The sequence below is a fragment of the Lampris incognitus genome, chromosome 16 (genome assembly GCF_029633865.1).
Source record: "Lampris incognitus isolate fLamInc1 chromosome 16, fLamInc1.hap2, whole genome shotgun sequence".
In the NCBI taxonomy this organism is placed as follows: Eukaryota; Metazoa; Chordata; class Actinopteri; order Lampriformes; family Lampridae; genus Lampris; species Lampris incognitus.
The window spans coordinates 22,696,483-22,722,099 of record NC_079226.1 but is presented as its reverse complement, the minus strand read 5'-3'; the positions used below and the strand labels follow the sequence as shown (position 1 = coordinate 22,722,099).

The following is a 25,617-nucleotide window of genomic DNA, read 5'->3' as shown; positions in this document are numbered from 1 at the left end:
CGTGCAGTAGGGGAGAAAAAAGAAAGTCCTCAGTTGGTTAACAGCGTGAAACAATATGCAGTAAATCTTTATTGTACACAATGAAAGTGGACAGAAGTCTCGGAGGTGCCGAGTGATGGAGGGTGTGTGTAGAGTCAGCTGGCCGTCGGAGCCTCCAGACCAGACACAAATAAAACCGTTGCTGCATGTAGAAGGCACAAACTCCTTTCCATTATTGCACTTTTATCAGCATGCATCCCTAGCCCTTTTCCTTTTGGTCTCATCTTCTCCGGCAGTCCATCGAAACGATGATGACTGTGATGCAGTTTAAGCTCGGCAAGCGCGCCTGTGGGTCTCATAAGATGAGTAAGAAGGCATAGCCAAGAAATATAAACCGAAAAACTAAAGCTGTCAACCAGTGAAACGTAAAAATCACAGAACTACGCTATGTGCACGTACACACACACACACACACACACACCAAAGTTTGTATTCTTTAGTGCTTTAAGTGTTACGATTGATGTCGTCACCCCGGTGTGAGTGTGAGTTTTTGCAGGTGGTGGTGGTGAAGGCTCAGGTCCAGCAGAAACCTTTGTAGACGTCTCCATGGAGCCCTAAAGCACCGAGCATCTCGGCGCTAAAACAGCAGAGGGCTTGCAGGCAGATTTAACTAGCAGTCAGGCGGAAAAGGCCCAGGATGAACCGGTTCCCGGCAAAGATAATGAACCACAGTAAAAATCACAGTTTGACACTCGGGGATGGACTAGTGAGGTGGAGTGTGTGTGTGTGTGTGTGTGTGTGTGTGTGTGTGTGTGTGTGTGTGTGTGTGTGTGAAGGCTCCATGTTTAGAGATCCCACCAGATTTGTAATAGGAGCAAGTGCATGCTCCTTGTGACTTAAGTAATGAAGCCCTAAATGGATATATGAAAAGTAACTTTGTGGTACAATTAAGCAGTGCCAAAGACTTTTAATATCTTGCTGTTTTCTTGAGATTACAGGTAGGTCACCAACAGATATTGATGCAAGTAAGTACACAGTCATAACTGCTCATACGGAGCAGTCCATCCAGGTGTGGTGGAGATCAGCTGTGTTTCAAGGTATGTGTGTGCGTTTGTGTGTTTGTGTGTCTATGAGCTAAGATAGACAGTCTTGTGACACACAGTTTAAAAAAAAAAAGAAAGTCCCACTCGCCCCTCCCCGATGCCCTCCCATCTCCACTGTAGACTTTCACACTCCCCCTGAACTTGATGAGTCCTCTAGCAGGCTGGCGTTTTCCACGCCGCCCCGCAGGGCAAACTGACTACACACATCTCAGCTGTGTGAGAGAACAGAGAAACAGTGGACCCATGGCTTGTTAGTGGTGGGCTAGATGGCACCCACTTCTGTTCAAATATTGACTTTACTTACTCGGCATGAAAGCTGTGAATGAAGCACTTGAGACGGGGTTTCCAGTTCAGTTTTTACTGCAATTTCGTGGATTTGGCCCAGTTATACAACAAGGGACACAACATCCAAGATGGCAGAAAATAGTGGTTCTTACAGTCAGCACCTTTCACTCGCAAAATAAAAAGACCTGCCCCTGCTACAATGCAGAGGTATTTCCATACTAGATATGTGATGAGCAATTTAACCTGAGTGCAGCTTTCTCAGGGATCTGCCTCCTCAAATGTGCCCACAGCCTTATTGAAGATCCGAACCATATGAGCACACTATATATTTTTCATATGTTTTAAATGAGTTGCAGATTTAACCCTATAGATGTTTAAGGAGAAAGGGAGAGCTTTCCCGGAGTTTCTCCTGACTTTGCCACGTGTGAAGCCATTTAAGGCAGCTCAGAGTGGCTGTCGGCTGGCTTGCATAATAAACCCAGAGTGCACACTGCCTTTACGGGACACTAACAGAAAGACCCACTTGTTTGCCCTATTACCTGCTAACCTTTTCCGAAGCAAAGCAGACAGATATACAAATGTGTTTGTTTGTGTGTCACCCGTTTTTTTGGGGGGATTTTCCCCCCTCCTTTTCTCCCCAGTTGTATCTGGCCAATTACCCCACTCTTCCGAGCCATCCCGGTTGATGCTCGACCCCCTCTGCTGATCCGGGGAGGGCTGCAGACTACCACATGCCTCCTCCGTACACGTGGAGTCGCCTGCCGCTTCTTTTCACCTGACAGTGAGGAGTTTCATCAGGGGGACGTAGTGCATGGGAGGATCATGCTGTTCCCCTTCCCACCCCCGGAACAGGCGCCCTGACCAACCAGAGTAGGCGCTAGTGCAGCGACCAGGACACATACCCACATCCGGCTTCCCACCCGCAGACATGGCCAATTGTGACTGTAGGGATGCCCGACCAAGCCGGAGGTAACACGGGGATTTGAACCGGCGATCCCTGTGTTGGTAGGCAACGGAATAGACTGCTATGCTACCTGGACGCCCGTGTCACCCGTTTCACTCGGTGCAAAAGGCACAGGCAGGGCTGCCCTTTGTTTTCCTGCCTCCCTACAGTGATGCCAATTGCTGCTTCAATTTGGTAGGGGGTCTGAAGGGACGGGCAAGATCTGTGTGTGTGTGTGTGTGTGTGTGTGTGTGTGTGTGTGTGTGTGTGTGTGTGTGTGTGTGTGTGTGTGTGTGTGTGTGTGTGTGTGTGTGTGTGTGTGTGTGTGTGTGTGTGTGTGTGGTTGACAACAACGACCACCCTAGCAATCCCAGTAATGGACAATGCCATTACATACAACTCCCCATAGAGAGGCACTGGCTCCATTTACACATCATTACTCAATACATCATCAGACATTTCTGCTGCTCAGACCTGCCAACTGCTTTTACTTAGTAAGTCACATTTGTGGAAATACTGCCTCTTATCCGTGTTTTGATGAAGTCACACTCGGTCCTTGTGAGACATTTTGCTGTGGATGTGCCACTGCCAGTAGTTGCTTTTGAGCTGACAATGGATCAGATGTGAAAATGGATGAGATCTTTCTCCCTGACAGACATGGTGTCGGCGTCAGACAGTTAAGAACTTTTTTACTGCTTCTCCAAACACTGGCTGACCACATTGCTGTGGTGAAATGAATAGGATGACAGTGGTGTTAACGTTTTCCCATGCATTTATATCAAGTCCAGGGTGTGTGTGTGTGTGCGTGTGTGTATGTGTGTGTGTGTGTGCGTGTGTGTATGTGTGCCCACATGCGTGTGTGGTCAGAGATGGAGGTAGCTTCCTTGCCTCGCCTCATTTTCTAGGTCTTCAGCAATTTCCTTGGAAGAGGGAAGTTTGTCTGGTTTAGCCGGGTAACATCTGGTGTCTCAATAAAACGCGGATTAGTGCTCCACCACCATCACAAACACACACACACACACACACACACACACACACACACACACACACACACGAACCAGTTTAATTAGATAATTCTATACCGGGTTGCCGCCTCCTCATAAACTAATATTTAGCGTGTGTGTGTGGCCGACTATTTCCCCCGTTTGACTCTCAGTGGATTGGGGCTTAAGGGGTTACACGGGGTTGGTAGACCTGTTGTGAAGCGACACCAGTCAGGAACCAGAAGTGTTTTCTGTGTGTTTGTGTGTTTGTTTTTATTTGTGTGTGGGTGTGTTTCCCAGTATTAAAAGGTTGTGGGTGTGTAGTTTTGATGGTTGTAGACTACAGACAGAGGGATAACCCACACAATATATATTTTTTTGCCTTGAATGAAGCGGGTGGGTGGGTGGGTGGTTCGTGCAGGATGCTGGCTTGGCACTTAAGCAGGACCAAGCCTCGTCGACCAGACATGCTGTAATCGGCAGAATAGTTTCATGACTGGAACAATGGGGCAGGGTCTCTGTCCTGTCTGTCTGTCTGTCTGTCAGTCAGTCACTCCAACATGCAATCATCCTGGAATGCCTTTCTTTAGACAGAGGAGAAGGAGGCAGAGAGAGCTAAGTGAAAAAAGGCCGGGTGATTTGGACCCTCTCGCTTTGCTTTTTCTTCATCTCTCACTCCTCTCTGTTCTTCTATCGCCGCATCTGCTGTTCTGGTTTTCTCCTCCTCCTCCTCCTCCTCCTCCCTTTTTGCCTTTGCCTCTGGCTGCCGCATTTTTACTTTATCTACCCAAGCCAGATTTAATTCCCAGCTTTGGCCTCATTTTCAACAGGTGACAGAAAATTGAGGCTTTTAGTCACTTAGACATAAGGGCTGTTTCCAGTCTCCCGAATTTCAGCTCAACCGGACGGCAGCATCAACAGAAAAAGACGGTTATAGAAAAACCATTTAAAACAAATTGCACTGCCACTTTGGGTATCCACACATCTTTTTGTGTTGCATTCTTCTCATGCGTGACGGGGGAATGAAGCGGCTTTAAAACGTACTCTGAAATGCCGAGAGAAGAGACAATGGCGGTGTTATGAAATGACCGTATGAGCGACCTTCCTTTGCTAATTTCCCCCCTCCCTGTTTTGGTTATTAAGACTTTGGCAAACGCGGGGGCCAAGCACGCTGGAGTGATTCGTTCTGGTTTGGGCTCGTATAGCCAAATTTCGTGCTTGCCTAGCTAAGCTGTGCCTCGTGACCGCAGTCAAACGGGCCTCTGTTGAGCAGGCACTCCTCAGCCGTTTCGGGGCCGTGGGTTGTTTGTTCTGGTGTTTATTTCCAGTGGTGGTTGTGGTGGCTGCGAAGCCAGGAGGAAGTGGACTGACTGGTAGAGAGGGAAATTGCCTGTCAGTATTTACTTTTTCAAATTAACTTTCTGTGTGTTTATAGAAGACCAGAAGATTATACCCATTACCTATTTGTGTCAATGTTTATGTCTGCTCAAAATGCTTATAGGTTATCTTCAGAAAGACAGTGCCGTCGTGTTATGTTGTAGAAAGGAAACCCAATTGCCGGAGAAATTTAATTTAAGCAGTTAAGTAGCTTAGCACAATTAACATTTTAGATATACAGTTCTCTCTCTCAATTCAATTTCAGTATCTCTCTAATGTCTCTCTATTCCTCTATCTCTCTATTCCTCTGTCTCTCTTTCTGTTCCTGTCTCTGTCTCTGTATTCCTGTCTGTGTTTCTCCATTCCTGTCACTGTCTGTCTCTCTGTCTGTCCCCCTCTCTCTCTCTTCCTTCCTCTCTGTTTCTGTCTATCTCTGTCTTGCTATTCCTGTCTCTCTCTTTCGCTCTCTCTCTTGCTCTCTCTCATGGCACATAATGCATGTGAACACATGCATTACATCCACAGTATCTGATCTTTGTTCACAGAGGCTTTGCAACTTGAGCCCCCTCATTCGCAAATCAGGAAGGCGGTTGGTGATGTGATCACTGTGGCAACGACCCAAGTGACCCTGTGCTGTTGTGCTCGTCTCTCTAATTTGGCTACTACTGGGGTTTCCTAACTGTAATAATGACGGTGATGATGATGTCACTTATTAAGAAACAGATTAAGTCAATTCAGCTCAATTTGACCTCGCGCTTACCCCACTGTGGTCCACAGGGGTGGCGGGGAGGGAGTCGCTGTCGGGAGACAAAAACGCTGACTTCACAGTTATGTCATATGAAGTTTGCTGGTGAAGCAACTTCATGCGTTGTGTATAAAGCCCAGTGTGCGATGGTTCAGCTATTTTCCCGGACAGTAAAAACTGACTTCTCGCTGGAATTCCCCGCTCACTTTAATAGGGTTTTTTTTTTTGTTGGTTTAAATGTGTCTTAATTTTAGATTGTGTTGTGCCACAAACAAGAGGACACAGACTGAAAGTGGCTTATAGTTCTTGGTGAAGAGTCACCCACTCAAATACCACGAAGAAGGAAAGCAAAGTGAAGCAGATCCAAGAGACTGAGTGCGTTAGAGTGGCAGTTGGTAAAAGATTGATTTTACGTGTGTGTGTAAGAGAGAGGGAGAGTAGGGAGAGTGATTGAGGGCAGTATGGGTGTTCAGCTGGACTTGTTTTATTGCCCAACTGTCCCCCACTTGTCTTAACCTTTTCCCTGACAGAGCCCTCTCTGGAGATTGAAGTGTGTGTGTGTGTGTGTGTGTGTGTGTGTGTACGTGCGCGTGTGTGTGTTTACGTCTACGTCGGCTCTTGGGTCAAAGGAGACTGGTGTCCATGTCTCTGTGCACAGTCAGGCTTTGGCTAATCAAACTGGTTCAGGAGCTGATTAGTGTTGTAATCTGGAGGTCAGCCACTAGCGTAGCTCTTCCATGTAGCCAGCATGATGGGTAATTCCTGCAGTAGTGGTATGAGAGCGATGATGAAAATAGTCTTTAACAGGTGAGATTCATCATTATATCTGACTGTGATAATGGCTTTGTAAAAGTGCATAGCAGTGAGTGTGCATCCTATTTGGCAGTGACACTGGTTTATATTCACAGATAGAAAGTTGTACCTTTGTTTGCCACTGCACAGCTGCAGTGTAACGACTAACAGTCAAGTGCCTTGCTTAGGGGCAGCTCAACTGTGGTTGTTGACATAAGTAATGGCTCTGCATTACTTATTTTTTTTAACTATCTGAAGGTATATCTTCAGAAGTCTCTGTGCGGGGCGTCCGGGTAGCGTAGCGGTCTATTACATTGTCTGCCAACACGAGGATTTCTGGTTCAAATCCCCCGTGTTACCTCTGGCTTGGTCGGGCGTCCCTACAGACACAATTGGCTGTGTCCGCGGGTGGGAAGCTGGATGTGGGTATGTGTCCTGGTCGCTGCACTAGTGCCTCCTCTGGTTGGTCGGGGCGCCTGTTCGGGGGGGAGGGGGAACTGGGGTGAATAGCGTGATCCTCCCACACGCTACGTCCCCCTGGCAAAATTCCTCACTGTTGGGTGAAAAGAAGCAGCTGGCGACTCCACATGTATCGGAGGAGGCATGTGGTAGTCTGCAGCTGAAGAAGGCAGTGTTGCAGTGCAGTAGTTGTTGATGCAGTGTTAAAATCATAGTCTTTACATCATACCAGTGCGGCGCACCCAGCTGCCATCTGATTGTGTTTATGCGGCATATGCACCAAATGCTTCAGTTGCAAAGTGAACAGATTGCCACAAATAGCCTGTCCATTTAGCTTGTCTTGCTTCGGGAAAAACAGTCATTCTTTTGCCAGGGAGCCCAGGTGCACTTTGGGTGCCAGGTTCACTAACAGCGGCTCACAGTAATAGAATAAAACTGGTCACCGTGTGCCTGACTGTGCCCCCTCTGCTGCTCTGCTGTCGTGTTTATTTGCTCTGTTTCGCTGCACTTTTCCACACGGATAAATGTCCAACATTTCAAGGAATGATATTACAGCTAACTTATCAGTAAACGAAAAATAAAAGCATATTGTACGTAACCATGATCACTGCAGTTTAACACCCATTTCTGGCCCTGACTTTAGCTGTAGATCTGTTTTTGACCCTTCCTCAGTGTCCAAAGGCACTAATGATGTTGTAATGACTTAATATTGCTGACATTTTCAGATGCAAGAAAGTAGACCTATGCACATTTCCATCAGAGATCAATACTGTGGATGCAATAAGTAGCTTCCATTACCCTGTCAAACCCTGAGTTTGAGAAGCTGCTCCGTGCAAGATAGAGAGAAAGATTTCCCCATCCCTTTTTTAACTTTCAAAAATAGGTTGTTTTCTTTTGAGCACGATAGACTTAGTACTTAATGGTCATACATATTGGGGCCATGCCTGTTAATGCTGTAATTGACTTGCATTATACTAAGTGCTGCATTCACATACGTGAAGGCATTGTCTGTTGAATGATCATGAAGAAATACACTGGAAGCATTAGATATTGATTTTTTTTTATTCATTCATTGTTCTAAATGGTCTTGGTACATGCTAGAGGTGTGAGGTTGTGTGTCAGACCATCTTGACATAATTAGTCGTGCTCACTGTAATGAGGCCAATGTGTGCTGAGCTGTGCTGGCGAGGATTTGTGTGCCCGGTTATAGTTAGTGTTTTCATTAGCGTTGGAGCTGAAATCAGGATTAGGAAGTCCCACAGAAAAACTGCAGTGACTAGAACAAGTGACCCCATGCCATGGCGTCCACCTATGTGTAGCACACTTGATAAGAATGACACTTACAAGGGCTGGTGTTTTTGTTGTTTTACTCAATCTGTCAAATAGACATTACAGAGGACTCGTTTTCAGAGCATGGCTCACTATACGAACGGCAACACTCATCTCCAATTTATACACAATAAGAGCACCAAATATATTCTTCCATAAATTCACATTAGTCTAGCCTACCGCTAGCAAAGCTAAATAGTATATAACGTTACGGAACATGGGGGGATCAAAATAGCAACACACATAGGCCTACCTTCATATTTACACAGTGTGGAGACACTAAACATAGTAAAGGGAGACTAATCACACATACAGACAATGTCAAAGCCAAGCTACAGAACAATGGGTTCAGACCGCGGGAGCTATGGCTATGCTAACGTTAGCAACTCGCTAGCAATCTAGCTAACGTTAGCCAGTGATATGACGTTATCAAAATAAATATGAAAGTCCCTTCGTGGGTATTTCTAATAGGCATCCATATCCCACCTACACATCATATTTAATCACCATCCTAATTCCATATGTCTAACTAGTCTGCTTACCTGTCAAATAGACATTACAGAGGACACGTTTTCAGAGCATGGCTCACTATACGAACGGCAACACTCATCTGACGACTCTACCCGAATGCCCCAGAGTGCACCGCGAGAGCCAGCACTACGTCACACAGGCTAGAAGCAATTAACCTGCAGTGCCCTCCTGTGGCGAGAACCGGCTATCACAACAACACAGCAGACAATTCTCCTCTTTACTAGTAGTGAGTGGTCAATGAAGGTAAGTATATGAAATAGAAGGTAAGTATATAAAATAAAAAATAGATGGGGGGCTACTAAATCCCAAGTACCCAACATATGTAATGCACATCCTCCACTGACCCCGACACAGATTCATACATTTATTTCTTTTGTTTTCTGATCTAAAAAGACAAATGGCTGCTCCTTGTGATTTCAGTAGGTACTGTAGGATCAGTGCAGGGTGTAATCACGATGCCATTGGATATCTACACCATATCAGATGTGGCATCACTGGATGTGGGGTGAATATAAAGCCAGTTCATTGATTTCAACATCATTAAGCCCTCCTAACCACACCTTCTGGTCGCATGAAGCACTATTATCAAGTGTCACAGAAAAAAAATCCAGAAATGAGCATGGTTTCCGACCATTCCATGTCAAACCATGCAGTAATGTAAATGCCATTGGTATGGTTATGGTTTTTTCTGTGCTTCAAACCATTCAACCCTGATATGGAAACGTATCAAATGGCTCCAAACTTGGTTCACTTGTTGAGCAGGAAGAAGACCAAATGGCTTTTTTTTCTCTCTCCCCAATTGTACCCAGCCAATTACCCCACTCTTCCGAGCCGTCTCGGTCGCTGCTCCAACCCCCTCTGCCAATTCGGGGGGGGGGGGCTGCAGACTACCACATGCCTCCACTGATACATGTGGAGTCGCCAGCTGCTTCTTTTCACCTGACAATGAGGAGTTTCGTCAGGGGGACATAGCGCGTTGGAGGGTCACAGTATTCCCCCCAGTTCCCCCTCCCCCCCGAACAGGCGCCCTGACCAACCAAAGGAGGCACTAGTGCAGTGACCAGGACACATACCCACATTCAGCTTCCCGCCCCCAGACACGACCAATTGTGTCAGTTGGGACGCCCGACCAAGCCGTAGATAACATGGGAATTCGATCTGGTGATCCCCGTGTTGTAAGGCAACGGAATAGACCGCCACGCCACCCAGATGCCCCAACCAAATGTTTTTAAGGAGGTTCCTGTAATGGTCATGATTTCTGACCTATGTTTCGGCAAAAGAACATCATGCTGCATGTTATTTTGATCAGTGCTCTTATAACTACAGTATAAGAGGCCAAATATGCATGAACAAAACCTAATGGATGAAATTCAAAGAGGATCCTTTATCCTTTAGTATGTGACCCCCTCCCCCTCCCCAAGTAATGGGATAATTTAGTTGCTGTAATAAATAGGTGTGCAGGGAATAATGAACTCATAAAGTCTTGCTGATTGACTCACTGGTCTCCAGAGACAGTAGAAGAGACCCTGGAATAGGGACTATCATGTGGCATAGCTACATTTTGTGGTACAATATGGATACCGGCGCGCGTGTTCAAATCCACCACCTGCTGTTTTACAAATTAGGAGCCTCAAATGATGCTCGGCAAGCATTGCATCTTGTGCCGTTAAGTAGAATTTCAAACAGGAAATATAATAACTTGGACTTTTCATTAAGAAAATGTACTGTGTGGATTATTATCGTCATCTTGATCAGCATCAGCTTAGAGTATATTCATTTCCAGTCAAAAGCTGGCATTCAACCGGAAGTTAGCAAATATATCCACCCTGAAGACAAAAGAAATCTTCCCCCTTGGTCCTTACACACATGCACAAACACACATCGTCCGCAAACCCTGACGTCAGCAGAAATGCTTTTAAGGCTGTAAGTACTCTCTCCAGTTCTGCCGCTGCCCAATTTAAGGAGCTGGAGGCAGAGTTAATGTTCAGATCTAATAGCCCAAGGTTGTATCACCTCCTTCAGGGAAGCGCATTCAGCGGTCATCTCGGGTTTCCCGTTTAAAAAGTGTGTGTGTGTGTGTGAGAGCGGGGGGTGGGGAGCTGAAGGCTGAAGGGGATGACATTCTGAAGTGCTTGCTAGAGCGATGGCTGCGCTCTTTTGTCTCTGTGTTTTAACACAATTACCCAATGTGTAATACAGTTTCTTGGCGAAATAAAACAAGAGTTGCCTCTGTGTATTTGTGTGTGTGGTGGGGGGTGGGGAGTCTGAGCCACAGTTAGAAAGCTATTTTAGCCAGACAGAGCTAATGAGATAAAGGCATGTGTAACAGACAGATGAGTCATTTACAGGACTTTATGGGGGGGCTAAAACCACAGCGCTGCAAGGCTTACATTTATACAGAAAAACAAGTAGCTTCTAGTTTGCAACTTTCAATATGCACGCACAGTCTGGCAAAGGATTAACGGTACACTACTAGGATGTGCTACTTTTAACGATGATTTTCACTTTAGCTTATGCATAGTAGATGTCTTCATGGACATTAACATTTTAATACAGCAAAGACCTTAGTTTAAGCACCATCATGGTATGTTAAGTTCATGATTACAAACCTATATCTATTACACACACACACACACGCGCACACAAAAATGGAGCATGATTCTCATTTGAAATTTCTGAAAAGCACAAATTGTTCTCAGAAATGGTAATCTTATTTGTAAGCAAATGGCTCAAGATGTCTAAAAATGGAAGTGTAAGCCAATAGTACGTTGTTCTTTCTTCTTCTTCTTCTTTTTTCGGCTTGTTCCCTGTTCCTCAGTATGTTGTTCTTTGATTCCAGTAATAATTCTCCAAGAGAAATGTCATATACTTTTCAAATGGCGAGTTCGGCCTACTTTAGAATATCCATCCATCCATTAGCCGAACCGCTTATCCTGCTGTCAGGGTCGCGGCGATGCTGGAGCCTATCCCAGCAGTCATTGTTTTGCAGGCGGGGAGACACCTTGGACAGGCCACCAGGCCATCGCAGGGCCGAAACACACACACACACACACACACACACACACACACACACACACACACCTTGGACAGGCCACCAGGCCATCGCAGGGCCGAAACACACACACACACACACACACACACACGCACACACACACACACCTAGGGACAATTTAGTACAGCCAATTCACCTGACTTGCAATGTGTTTGGACTGTGGGAGGAAACCGGAGCACCTGGAGGAAACCCACGCAGACACAGGGAGAACATACAAACTCCACACAGAAGACGACCTGGGACGACCCCCAAGATTGGACTACCCTGGGGCTCGGACCCAGGACCTTCTTGCTGTGAGGCGACCACACTAGCCACTGTGCCACTATTTTAGAATAAACCTTCCTAAATAGGGTATTACATGCCCATCGATGAAGGATTCTGTGGCTGCTTTGGAATCTACGAGTTGCATCATTCATTTGTTTTTAACTTAGATTTGTCATTGGAATTGATCTTCTTTTTTTCAAAATTTACAGAAAGATTGCATTGGAGATGTGTGGTATCTGTTGTGTCCGTCCATATCAGGCAATTTGACAGCATGTGGGAGAAACCACATATATGTATGAGGCATGTTGTGATATGACCTACCTAGTGTCAAACCTTGCAGTGAGTAATGGTGTGCAGGCTAACAGGCAGTAGCATCTGTGCATATGATTAGCAGCGGTGCTAATCCCAGCTACAGCATCTGTTCCCTCGGTGACGAATGTAGCCGTGATCATCTTGACATTTTTTTTGCCCCCTTCTTATCTTGCCTTTACATCTAGGATTCAATATACCCGTTTTGGATACCCTTTAAAAATGGTCAATCAGGGATGCCTCTGTGCCGTGGCAGAGCATCTACATAGCAGTAAGATGTGGTTGTTTTGGCCCACAGGGTTTATACTCTTACTATTCCCACAAATGAAATGATTCACTGTCTCTCCCTTCTTTGTATGCTATCACTTCGTTGAATCACTTTGCTTCTAGGTTTTCCCGTTGTGTTAAATCAATTCAGCGGAGCTAAAAGCGCAGCTGAATGTGGTTTCACATGGTGGGCTGGCTGAAGGCGTTACCCATGATAATAATGTTGCTCAGGGGTCGTGCTGAGGTCAAACCTGACCACCATTACCAGTTCCAGGTGGCTTCGGAGGAACCAGTAAAGGGTTAATTTTTTTTTTACTAATTTTTGATTTTACTACTTTTATTAATCTCCCGTGGGGCAATTCTTTTTCTGCATTTAACCCATCCTAGCTGTGTAGCCTGGAGCAGTGGGCAGCATCAGCACCCGCGGACCAGCTCCAGTTCATCTTGCCATGCCTCGGTCAGGGGCATAGATAGGAGTATTAACCCTAACATGCATGTCTTTTTGATGGTGGGGAAAACTGGAGCACACGGAGAAAACCCACCACAGACACGGGGAGAACATGCAAACTCCACACAGAGGATAAAGGTTGGACAACCCCAGGGTTCAAACCCAGGACCTTCTTGCTGTGAGGCGACAGTGCTAACCACTGGACCACCGCGCTGCCGAGCCACCGAGGGCAACTGAAAACTAGCGTTTTAATTTGCAAACTCAATGTCTTCAGTGTCATTAGAAGTCTTTGTTGGAGATATCAGATAGTTCGTACTAAATATACCCCATGAACACTGCATACGGCCAGCTTTGGCCTATTATGGCTCGTAAGCTGGAGATAAACTCTGAGGCGAGTCTTTAATAGAGCCTCTTTTATTTGACTTTTCTCATTATCTTTTATCTCCACTGAATCGGTCCCATGTAACTGTATATACCCTAACAGCCTGACTGGGTGTCCCGTTCCACACTTCATAGGTGGTCCTGTCATCGCAGGGCAGCACAGATAGAAGAGCAAATAAGGAAATTGTCAGCGCTTTTATCTCCTTGTGTCTCTCTGTCTGCCTTTTTGTCATACTATCTGTCCAAATTATTATTATTGATATTGATATTGTCATTGCACATTATCCATCTTATCCCCTCAACACTCTCGTCCTTGAATTTGCTTAACCTCTCTGTATTTTTGTCTCCCATCTTTGTGAAATATGACTCTTGGGAAAACGGTGCATAGTGATTATTTTACGTTGTGCAGTAGGAAATTAATATTAGTTTAGATATTAATCTGGAACCAGTTTATGGATTTAGATATGTTTTCTGTCATCACACCCACTGGTTTTACAAGTTGAAGTTTCAAGCGTGCCTGTGTGTTCGTCTGATTGTGAGCGAGTGTTGAGTTTGAATGGGAGTCATTGTGCATTTTCATTTTTGTTTTCGGTGGGTTCGGGGGATCCGATCTGTGTTAGTCAGTCAGATTGGGGAAGCAGAGGAGAGAGAGTGGCGCCTGTTCTGGCCCTGTTCGGGTGTACTTTCTCAGTTAAAGTCCCAAAAACTAATTTCCCAAATCCCCTGACTGACATCCCCTCACTCATCAGATCAGCGGTACAGTGGGGCATTGTCTTAGCTGGACCCACAATGCATTCCCAAGTTAATTGTGTGTGTGTGTGTGCGGGTGTGATAAATATATGGGTATTCGTGTGTGTGTGTGTGTGTGTGTGTGTCTGTCTGTCTGTCTGTGTATGTGTTTGTGCATATAGTTATTCATAGTTTGCTCCTGATTCATTTGGGTATTTGTACGTCCGTGTTTATTGGTCTTTGCAAAAATGTACTTACTGTGAGCGGCCTCTGATACAAACCTCTCTTGTCATTATAATCAATCTGTGAGCTCCTTTGTCTCTCACATACACACATGCACACACTTGCCCTTTTGTACAGCCTGACTGACAAGGGAACTGAGATCTATTCTTAGCTTTGTCTTGAATAATGCATTGCTTGTAGAGAGAGTGGAGACTGCACAAGGACACACACATACACTCGTACTCGATGTGCACACGCTAAGCACTGCAAGCGGGCATATGCATATGATTATACCTGGCTTCATATTGCTTTAGATGCTTACCAGTGAGTAAAGATGCCTCAGTATCTTAACTCGGACAGGGTAATGGTGTAATGATGCAAACGTCATCCAGGACAATTCCTCAGCTGCCCCACGGCACGCTGTAATGTTTTCTCATTTTAAGCATACACCGCACCGTTATGGGTTTTATGGTGAAAGACTGCATGATAAATTATTTTCTCTTTCCTCTGCTTTCTGTATCCTTTGTTTATTCCCTTCCTCTTGTCTGTCTGTCTGGCCGTCTGCTCAGGCGCTGGATGTGGACCGCAGTGTTTTGTACAAAATGAAGAAGTCTGTGAAGGCCATCTACACATCTGGTCTGGGTAAGTCCTACCATCAGTCATAACATCCTTCCACTGCTCAGTGCCACTCTGTCTGACATGTTTTTTTGTTTTGTTTTATGAGTCCTTTTTTTTAATGATAATGGGCAACTGTGGCATTGCTTTTGAGAGGATAGGTTTCTGTTTTGGAGCACTTTTTTAGCACTAGGGCTGGTCCTCCCGATTTTTATATTTAGCACTGATTTGATACATATTGTGATGCTTCAAATATCTTATTATGAATATTACAAATCATTATTATTTATTCAAGGCTCCATCCTCTCTTATCTACAGAAAAACGGGTCATAAGTGTACCACAAAAGGCATTTATTTAAGGGCCCATGTGTTACCGAAGCTTAAAACTTGAATATTCTTGGTGGCACGGTGGCCCAGTGGTTAGCACTGTCGCCTCACAGCAACAAGGTCCTAGGTTCGAACCCCAGGGTTGTCCAACCTTGGGGGTCCTCCCAGGTTGCCCTCTCTGTGGAGTTTGCATGTTCTCCCTGTGTCTGCAGTGGGTTTTCTCTGAGTGCTCCGGTTTCCCCCACCCTCAAAAAGGCATGCATGTCAGGGTTAATACTCCTGTCTGTGCCCCTGACTGAGGCATGGCAAGACGAACTGGAGTTGGTCCACGGGTGCTGCACAGCGACTGCCCACTGCTCCTAGCTACACAGCTAGGCTGGGTTAAATGCAGAGAAGAATTTCCCTACGGGGATCAATAGAGTATAGCAACCCCTGTCCCCCCCCCCCCCCAAAAAAAAGGAAAATCGGTATTATTTTTTTAGGGCTCCAATCCTCTATGATCGACAGAAAAATGGGAAAACTGCGATAATTTAAATTAAATGTACCACAAAAGGCATTTATTTAAAAGCCCATGCGTTGCCAAAGCTTAAAACAGGAATATGCTTCTCTGAGTGAACATTCAAGCAATTCAAATTCGACAAACCTCTTTGTGGCCTCTGTTAATTGTGCTTCAGCATGCGATTCAGGGGAAATTCTGCAGTGTTAAAATCATAGCACGGCTTAGTATCACGATTTTGCACCGTATGCACTTTTTCCCCCCAACCTCTAATTAGTTGTATGCAGGTAGGTGTGTGTTGTATCACCATGCTAAGCTGGCAGTGACAGTAGTGTAGGGTGTTTCCACAATCTTTTGTTTGGCCTGTATGACAGCACCAGGAGAGAGAGAGAGAGAGCTCTAAACAATGTGCTGAGCATGTCTTTTCTGGGAACAGTGCAGGCTCTGTTCAGGCCAGAGGGACAGCTGTCTGATCTAGACCTCAAGGGAAACAGCTGGGGAAGGGGGTGCCCTGCCTTTTGTGTGTGTGTGTGTGTGTGTGTGTGTGTCACACAAATACGAGTCACTACCATCCACTCACTTAAGCCACTACTACATGGCATGAAAATGACATTCATGTGTGTGTCCTGTCTGTCTGTCTGTCTGTGCATAAGTCCTTTTAGAATGTGTGTGTGTGTGTGTGTGTGTGTGTGTGTGTGTGTGTGTGTGTGTGTGTGTGTGTGTGTGTGTGTGTGTGTGTGTGTGTGTGTGTCTCTGTCTGTCTGTCTGCATAAGTCTTTTGGGAATGTGCATGTGTGTGTGCGTATGAAAATTTACACACGCTTTTTCAAGTGTATACCAGTGTTAGTTTCTTCTGTTCAGCTGTTTATGTAAATGCACAGAGTTAATACCTTGATTTAAGTTAAAGTCAACTGATGGAGACATGTACGTATGGGATTTATCCGTTGCAGGAGAATAAAGCTTTAAAGGCTGTTAATGGAAATCCGCACACAGATATATGCTCCACCATAGGCTTTATTTATCAAACAAACAAACGCAATGTTTAGACCACAGTTGTTCATTGTCAGGTGTAGTTCTTTTTGTTTTTCCCATAAACGTAGAAGCTGCAGGTGTCTCGGGCAGGTGAATAGTATTGTCATTGTGGACAAACGTCCCTATCTCAGTTAAACAGGTAGGGTATCTTTTTGCAAGCTATTTGCCTACAAGTGAACCTTGTCCAGATTTCTATCTGTGTTTAGGGAAGAAACACTGCCAGTTTTATGTCCTTGGAGGTACCGCTGTCTGTGTCTCTCCGAGGTGTTTACTTTGGACCTTTTGTTGAGGGAAGCTGGCTTCAACTGAGGTCACCTTCTCTTATCTACAGACATTACGGAACTGCTGTCCAAACTCTGATCTGTTTTGAACACAAGCAGGATGGCTTCTCTAAGCCCTGTGCTGTATGTTTGCATTGGCCCTCTGCTATGACATGGACAATGCTGCTGAGTTTGTCACAGACGGGGGACACAGAGGGCAGAAACAGCAAGGCGAGAGTGTGTGAGAGATAGGTTGTGTGTGTGAGAGATAGATTGTTTGCGTGTGTTTCTTTGTATACGTATACGTGTTTGCTCCATATGATGGTTAAAAATGTGCAAAACTGACAAACGGCTTAAAAAAATACAGAATGTCTGTACTGTTTGTGAGCAGGTAAACGTAGGGCATGAGATTTTTTAACCGTGAAAATCCAAAATGGTTGTAATGATGCCTGTGTGGGGTGTGGCTGGATCAAAAACTTGTCGGCTGGGGGCATGCAGGTAGCATAGCAGTCTATTCTGTTGCCTACCAATACGGGGCTCGCTGGTTCCAATCCCCGTGTTGGTTGGGCATCCCTACAGACACCATTGGTCATGTCTGCGGGCGGGAAATCGAATGTGGGTATGTGTCCTTGTCGCTGCACTAGCGCCTTCTCTAGCGTGATCCTCCCACGCGCTATGTCCCCCCGGCGAAACGCCTCACTTTCAGGTGAAAAGAAGCGGCGGGCGACTCCACATGTATCGGAGGAGGCATGTGGTAGTCTGCGGCCCCCCCCCCCCGATTGGCAGAAGGGGCGGAGCAGTGACCAGGACAGCTTGGAGAGTGGGGTGATTGGCCAAGTACAATTGGGGAGAAAAAGGGGGAACCCCCCCCCCCAAAAAAAACCAAAACTTTCAACTGTAAACTCGATTTAAACAACAGAGCAAGGGTCCGCGGTGGTGTAGCGGTCTAAGCATCGGCTCTGTGTCGATGCAGTTGCCCACTGGGGACTGGGGTTCGCGCCCCGGTCTCGTCAGATCCGACTATGGCCGGACTCGACGAAGCAGCGATCATTGGCAACGCTGTCTTCGGGAGGGGGGCGGAGTCGGCTTGTGTTCGTCACGTGAATGCGTCTCTGTGTGTGTCGGAAAAACAGTGGTTCGGCTTGGAGTCGCCTTGTCACGAAAGTGGCGAGGCGGTCTCCTTCGAGACTGCCGGCCGGAGAGATGCAGTTGGCGAACGCATACAGTGCGAGGGTGGGTGTTTGAATTAAAATAGGGATCGATTGGCCACTAAATTGGGAGAAAAAAGGGAAAAATCAGAAATAAATTTATAAAAAAAAATAAACAACAGAGCAAAAGATATTAATCGACACAGCACATTGGTTCTCCCATGTAATTTCTCAGTTGAAATGAAAGATTGCACTATGGGGTATATATCATAACAGAAGTGTGAAAAAAATGTAAGATGTTCTTTAAAAATTGTGCGAAATGAATAATTACTTTTAGGTTCTATTTAAAATGGTGACAGGCATGGGCTTAAGTCCAAGAATACTGGGATGACGTCCAGCGCTTTACCTGTGCCCCCGTCCATAGGGTTATTGGTTGTGTAAGGAAGGGCATCCAACATAAAATTCTGCCAAATCTTTATATGGACCAGGAATGACATACTGGATCAGTCAAGGCCCGGGTTAATAACGACCGCCATTGGTGCTCTGCCCTCACAGGGTACTGATGGAAACTATGTGCCTGTTGGGGAATGTAGGAAAAGATGGAGGAGAGGAGAGGTACAAGCCTGACAGAAAAGATAGAAGATACAGCTAAAGAAGAAAGACTATGGCCACACTTAGTGTTGGGACAATGACAAGCAGAGGGAGAGAAATAGCAGACATGATGAAAAGGTGAAGAATACAAGTAGTGTGTTTAGGAGGCAAAGTGGAAAGGAAGCAAGCCAAGAGAGATTGGAAGAGATTATAAGATATACTACCACAGTCAGTAAAAGGAATGATGTGAGAATAATCCTAGACAGAGAGCTACAACAGAAATTCATAAATGTAAAGAGGGAATCAGATAGGCTGATTTGGATGAGGTTGGATTTTTATGGACATCTGACAAATATAATGAGTTCATATGCACCACAGGTGGGTTGCAATGAGGAAGAAAAAGTGAATTTCTGAAGACAACTGGACTGGCAGGCATACCGGGGGATGAAAGCATTTTTATTGGAGCAGACTTGAATGTACATGTGGGAGAAGGAAATGGTGGTCATGAGGATGTCATGGTAAAATTTGTGTTTGGAATGAGAAATGTAGGTGGGGAGTAGATAAGTTGATATGGCTATAGTTAATGCATATTTCAAAAAGAGAGAAGATCAGACAGCAACTTACAAGAGTGTGGAGACAGAACTAAGTAGACAGACTACATTTTATGCAGAAAGTGGCACGTGAGGGAAGCTGTAAATGGTGCCAAGCGAATGTGTAACAAAACAACATAAACCACTGATATGTCAAATAAAGTCAAGAAGGAAACTCAAGAGTACAAAGACCAGCAGCATGGAAGATGAAATGGTGGAAGCTGAAAGAGGAACCTTGTAGAGAAAGCTTAGGATTAAGTTAAGAGAGCTGATGGGAGATAGACTGCCACTAGATTGGGATAGAAGAGCAGAAGCACTAAGAGAAGCAGGTAGGCGAGTGCTAGGAGAAATCTCAAGGGGGTAAAAAGAAGAGACAGGAAAGTTGGTGGTGGTGGTGCTTTATGCAGCACTGCATAACGAAGAAAAAGTTGGCCAAAGCTGGATAAAAACTAGAATGAGTAAAACAAGAATAAATACAAGAAAGCTAAGAAAGAAACTAAGAGAGCAGTAGCGAGGGCAAGAGCATATAAGGACATGTACAAAAGACTAGATACAAAGGAAGGAGAGAAGGATATATATGATACATATATATATATATATATATATATATATATATATATATATATATACACACTACCGTTCAAAAGTTTGGGATCACCCAAACAATTTTGTGTTTTCCATGAAAAGTCACACTTATTCACCACCATATGTTGTGAAATGAATAGAAAATAGAGTCAAGACATTGACAAGGTTAGAAATAATGATTTGTATTTGAAGTAAGATTTTTTTTACATCAAACTTTGCTTTCGTCAAAGAATCCTCCATTTGCAGCAATTACAGCATTGCAGACCTTTGGCATTCTAGCTGTTAATTTGTTGAGGTAATCTGGAGAAATTGCACCCCACGCTTCCAGAAGCAGCTCCCACAAGTTGGATTGGTTGGATGGGCACTTCTTTGAGCAGATTGAGTTTCTGGAGCATCACATTTGTGGGGTCAATTAAACGCTCAAAATGGCCAGAAAAAGAGAACTTTCATCTGAAACTCGACAGTCTATTCTTGTTCTTAGAAATGAAGGCTATTCCATGCGAGAAATTGCTAAGAAATTGAAGATTTCCTACACCGGTGTGTACTACTCCCTTCAGAGGACAGCACAAACAGGCTCTAACCAGAGTAGAAAAAGAAGTGGGAGGCCGCGTTGCACAACTGAGCAAGAAGATAAGTACATTAGAGTCTCTAGTTTGAGAAACAGACGCCTCACAGGTCCCCAACTGGCATCTTCATTAAATAGTACCTGTTAGAGCCTGTTTGTGCTGTCCTCTGAAGGGAGTAGTACACACCGGTGTAGGAAGTCTTCCGCGTTGCACAACTGAGCAAGAAGATAAGTACATTAGAGTCTCTAGTTTGAGAAACAGACGCCTCACAGGTCCCCAACTGGCATCTTCATTAAATAGTACCTGTTAGAGCCTGTTTGTGCTGTCCTCTGAAGGGAGTAGTACACACCGGTGTAGGAAATCTTCAATTTCTTAGCAATTTCTCGCATGGAATAGCCTTCATTTCTAAGAACAAGAATAGACTGTCGAGTTTCAGATGAAAGTTCTCTTTTTCTGGCCATTTTGAGCGTTTAATTGACCCCACAAATGTGATGCTCCAGAAACTCAATCTGCTCAAAGAAGTGCCCATCCAACCAATCCAACTTGTGGGAGCTGCTTCTGGAAGCGTGGGGTGCAATTTCTCCAGATTACCTCAACAAATTAACAGCTAGAATGCCAAAGGTCTGCAATGCTGTAATTGCTGCAAATGGAGGATTCTTTGACGAAAGCAAAGTTTGATGTAAAAAAAATCTTATTTCAAATAAAAATCATTATTTCTAACCTTGTCAATGTCTTGACTCTATTTTCTATTCATTTCACAACATATGGTGGTGAATAAGTGTGACTTTTCATGGAAAACACGAAATTGTTTGGGTGATCCCAAACTTTTGAACGGTAGTGTATATATATATATATATAAGTACCTACCCCGTTGGATGTTATAGTTTGAATGTTTCCCCATCCGATTGGTTGCTGTCCAACCGAAATTAGGGGTGTGAAGCAGGGCAATGTAAACTGTATGATACTTTGTTGAACCACATTAGCAGCTGGTGATTCCGAGACGCACGAAACAGGCCTGTACTGCAATGCATTAACACTTTTTTCCTGTATCTGTGTTGATAGTCCACTCCTCATTAGTTGAGCACTTACAACACCATCGACAGTTTCTGGAAAAAAAATGCTATATATAGAATAGCCAAATAGAGAGACAGAGTAAGCAAGGATGTTGAACAAGTAAAACTGATCAAGGCCGAAGATGGAAAAGTACTGTCAAAAGATGAGGATATCTTATAGAGGTGGAGGGATTATTTCAGTCACAAAATAAATGAAGAGAATAACAGAGAAAGAAGGACAGATGAAGCACAAAGGAATGAAGAGGATGTGGGAGAGATTACAAGGGATGAGGTGATAAAAGCACTGGAATGAACGAAAAATGAAAAAGCTGTGGGACCGGATAATATGCCAGCAGAAGTCTGGAAATACTTAGGTGATACTGGCATACAGTTCCTGACTAGACTCTTCAACAACATAATACAGACTGGGAAAATGCCAGATGAATGGAGAAAGAGCATTTTGGTAACAATTTACAAGAATAAGGCTGATGCTCAAAGTTGCAACAACTACAGAGGGATAAAATTGATGGGACATACAATGAAGTTATGGGAGAGAGTGATTGAAGTGAGACTTGGGAAGGAAGTGACTATAGGGAAAGAACAATTTGGATTCATACCTGGAAAAAGTACCACAAATGTGATATTTGTACTCAGGACCTTAGCTAAAAAATAAATTGAAGGACAGAAAGAATTGCACTGCGTATTTATTGATTTGGAGAAAGCATATGACAGAGTACCGAGAGAGGAGTTGTGGTATTGCCCGAGAGTGAAGGGAGTGGCAGAAAATGGCATCAGCATTATTCAGGACGTGTACAGGGACTGTAAGACCGTAGTTCAGTGTGCAGTGGGAACAACAAGTGAGTTTGAGGTAAAGGTAGGACTGCATTAAGGAATGGCATTGAATCCTTTCTTGTTTGTGATACTGATGGACAGCCTCACAGAACATCTTAAGCAAGAACCACCATGGAGTATGATGTTTGCTGATGACATTATGCTAGCAAATGAGGACAAGGAAAGGTTGGAGAGAGATCTTGAAGACTGGAGAGAAGTGCTAGAGATCAGAGGGTTAAAGAGTAGCAAAACAAAGACTTGAGTACCTGTGTATGAATAAGCAAGTAGGAAGTCCAGGATTGACCTTAGGCAGCGATGTTCCAGAAGTTAATGAATTCAAGTACTTAGGATCGACAATACAGACAGAAGACGGTGGTAAGAAGGAAGTCAAGAAAAGGGCGCAATCTGGGTGGAATTCATGGAGAAAGGTAGCTGGAGTGCTTTGTGACAAAAGAATGCCATTGAGGGTGAGGGGCAAAGTATACAAATCAATGGTTAGGCCTGCCATGCTGTATGGTATGGAAGCAGTGACTTCAACAGAGAGGCTAGAATCCACATTACAGGTAGCAGAGATTAACTGCGTTTGTCCTTGGAGTGACTAGAAAAGACCGGAAGAGAAATGAAGAAGTGAGAGCTACGTTCAAGATCAGGAATGGATGAGAAGTTGAGAGAGACAAGATTGAGATGGTTTGGACATGTACAGAGCGGAGGCATGGACAGTATAAGAAAGAATGTATTGGACCTGAAAATACCTGTCAAAAGAAAAAGAGGAAGACCAAGAAAAAGATGCAAAGACCAGATAAAGGAGGACATGAGGAGGGTTGGACTGCGGGAGAGGGATGTATCAGACAAAAAAACTATGGAGGGCAAAAATCTGTTTGTGACAACCCCTGAGAAACAGGGAACAAGCCAAAAGAATAAGAGGGTTCTTTTTAACATCTAAGTTGTGGTGTATTTTAAAAAGTAGGCTATACCTTAGTTGAAGCGGCACCTGGTAACTTTTTTGCTTTAACATATAATAATTAAACTCATTTTGGTCATATAGTGTAATGGTTATGGGAGAGTGACAAATTCACTGTTCAGATCAATTCCCTAGAAGCCTAGTTTTCTCTATGTGTTTGTCCCCTCAAGGTGCAAAACCTCCTGGGAAATATGGGGATTGCTGTATGGCACAGACATGCAAATAGCAATTTTACTTTACCTCATCTGTTAGCATAACTCCTCTTCTTCCTCCATAGTCTTTTGAGCTACAGCCTGTAAATAAATGTTTGTATCATATTGCCACTCTATGATTGGGGGGGGGGGGGGTTTGCAACAGTTGACATAAGCAACAGTTGACATAAGACATCCCCGAAATATGAAGTTACCCGCTGACATTTTAAAAGGGAGCTAATATTTGAAATGCATACATTTTGGAATTGTTCTTTATTTCCAGTTACTGTCCTTACTAGCAAATTTCCACTTCTGAAATTGCTGCTAGTTTGTAGGCATTAAAGGTTGGCATGACAATGACAGCGATAGACAGACAAAAATTAAGATGGACAGCTAGTTGGACTGTAGCTAACCAGCCAGACATGCAACCTGCCATCACGCAGGCTGGGAGATGAGAGGCAAGACCGTTGGGCATGTAGGCAGACCGCCAATCACTCAGCTAGACAGCCAAAAGACCAGCATGCCTGTCACGTGTGTGTGTGTGTGTGTGTCTCTCTCTCTCTCTCTCTCTCTCTCTCTCTCTCTCTCTCTCTCTCTCTCTCTCTCTCTCTCTCTCTCTCTCTCTCTCTCTCTCTCTCTCTCTCTCTCTCTCTCTCTCTCTCTCTCTCTCTCTCTCTCTCTCTCTCTCTCTCTCTCTCTCTGTGGTGGGTGGAGGGGATTGGCAGCCTCCACTGGGTCCCCAGAAAACTGGCAGTAAGAGCATTATTAGTAATGGAAAATCACCAATATTTCAATAGATGCCAATGTAGGTATTCAGGTCTTCAATTCAGTGTTAGCAAGAACGTCAGTGTGTTGGAAACTATGTTATAAAGGCATATTCAACACACACCGTGTGAGTTGGGAGATAAATGGTAAATGGATTACATTTATACAGCGCTTTTCTAGCTGCAACAGCCACTCAAAGCGCTTTACAATCAATGAATGCCTCACATTCACCCACGCATGCACACATGGACGGCAGTGTTAGCGATGAGATTTGAACTTTGTGTTTTCTGTATTTGATTAAAACATGGAAAAAACACTGTATTTAGGGAGGTGGTTGTGCCGTCTAAAGACATACATCTGCTGTCCGTGTGTTTGAGACAGGACGAGGTGTGGGTATTTCTCCGTCTGTCAGTTCCAGAGCTGAAATACTGAGACATTTACAACACACAGAGCTGACGGTCAAAATTGCTTCTGGAGAAAAACCAGCAAACAAGATTCTGGTGTTAATGGCTGCTGAGCCTCACCCCCCTACCAGAATACCTTGGGGTGTGATATACAGGGAATAGAAATGATGTGAAGTCGTTGGTGTGGTTTGGGACAGGAACATGATGTCTATGTGAGGTCAGGGGAGTCGGTAGAAAAAAGAATAAAACAGGGAAAAATGATTACAGGACTAACATGACAAGGAGGGGAGAGAAAAAAAAGACCTAAGAAAAGGGTATAAGCAAATACAAGCGGGGAAAGGAGAAATAGTTGGCTGGAACTGTGGGAGGAAGTGGGAATGTGGGACGGGGTGGGAAGAAACGAGGAGAGAGAGAGGGAGAGAAAAAGACTTGCAGCAACAAAGAGAAAAACAATATGTGGTCACTGTATGACAAGGGAGGTCGACAGAGATTTAGCTGTTAGACTGCAATGTGCAAAGCTCCACAATGCCAGAGCAGTACTTCAATGTTTGATTAATAACCAGTAATACTATTTGAAACATGCATGCATACAAATGCACATGTTAACTTTAAAACATAACCCCAAGCCCCAAGCTAACATGCGTGCACACATGTACATGCACAGATGCACATGAAATATTCATGGTAATATGTCCAAAATGTCCTATCTGGCAGTAATTTTTTTCTGCTTCTGGTGTGGGAAGATGGCAGCACGGCCTCATCCATTACCGGTGTGGGAAGATGGCTGCGCAAATTCACGTTTGCAGTGGCTTCACCCAGCACCGTCCATGCAGTGTCTTTGTCCATGTCTGCGTCTGTAAGTTTTGTCTTCGTTTGATGGCTGGGAGAGCTGGTGCTGGATGGGCTGGGAGCGCTTGGTCTGCTGCATCCTGTGGGCCCAGGGACCATGACCCTGCCCGGAGATGCGCCTGAGGAGGAAACACTGAGAGTGGTCTGACAGGACAT

The 25,617-nt window shown here is 44.6% G+C and overlaps 1 protein-coding gene across 1 annotated transcript in view; it reads left to right on the top strand.

Moving 5' to 3' along the window:
* The window catches only part of asap2a (ArfGAP with SH3 domain, ankyrin repeat and PH domain 2a), an 80,307-nt gene that overhangs the window by 7,820 nt on the left and 46,870 nt on the right, over positions 1 to 25,617 (top strand). The window contains exon 2 of the mRNA XM_056295337.1: positions 14,768 to 14,840. Within this exon, the coding sequence (XP_056151312.1) occupies positions 14,768 to 14,840 (73 nt within the window). The remainder of the gene's footprint in view (positions 1 to 14,767; positions 14,841 to 25,617) is intronic.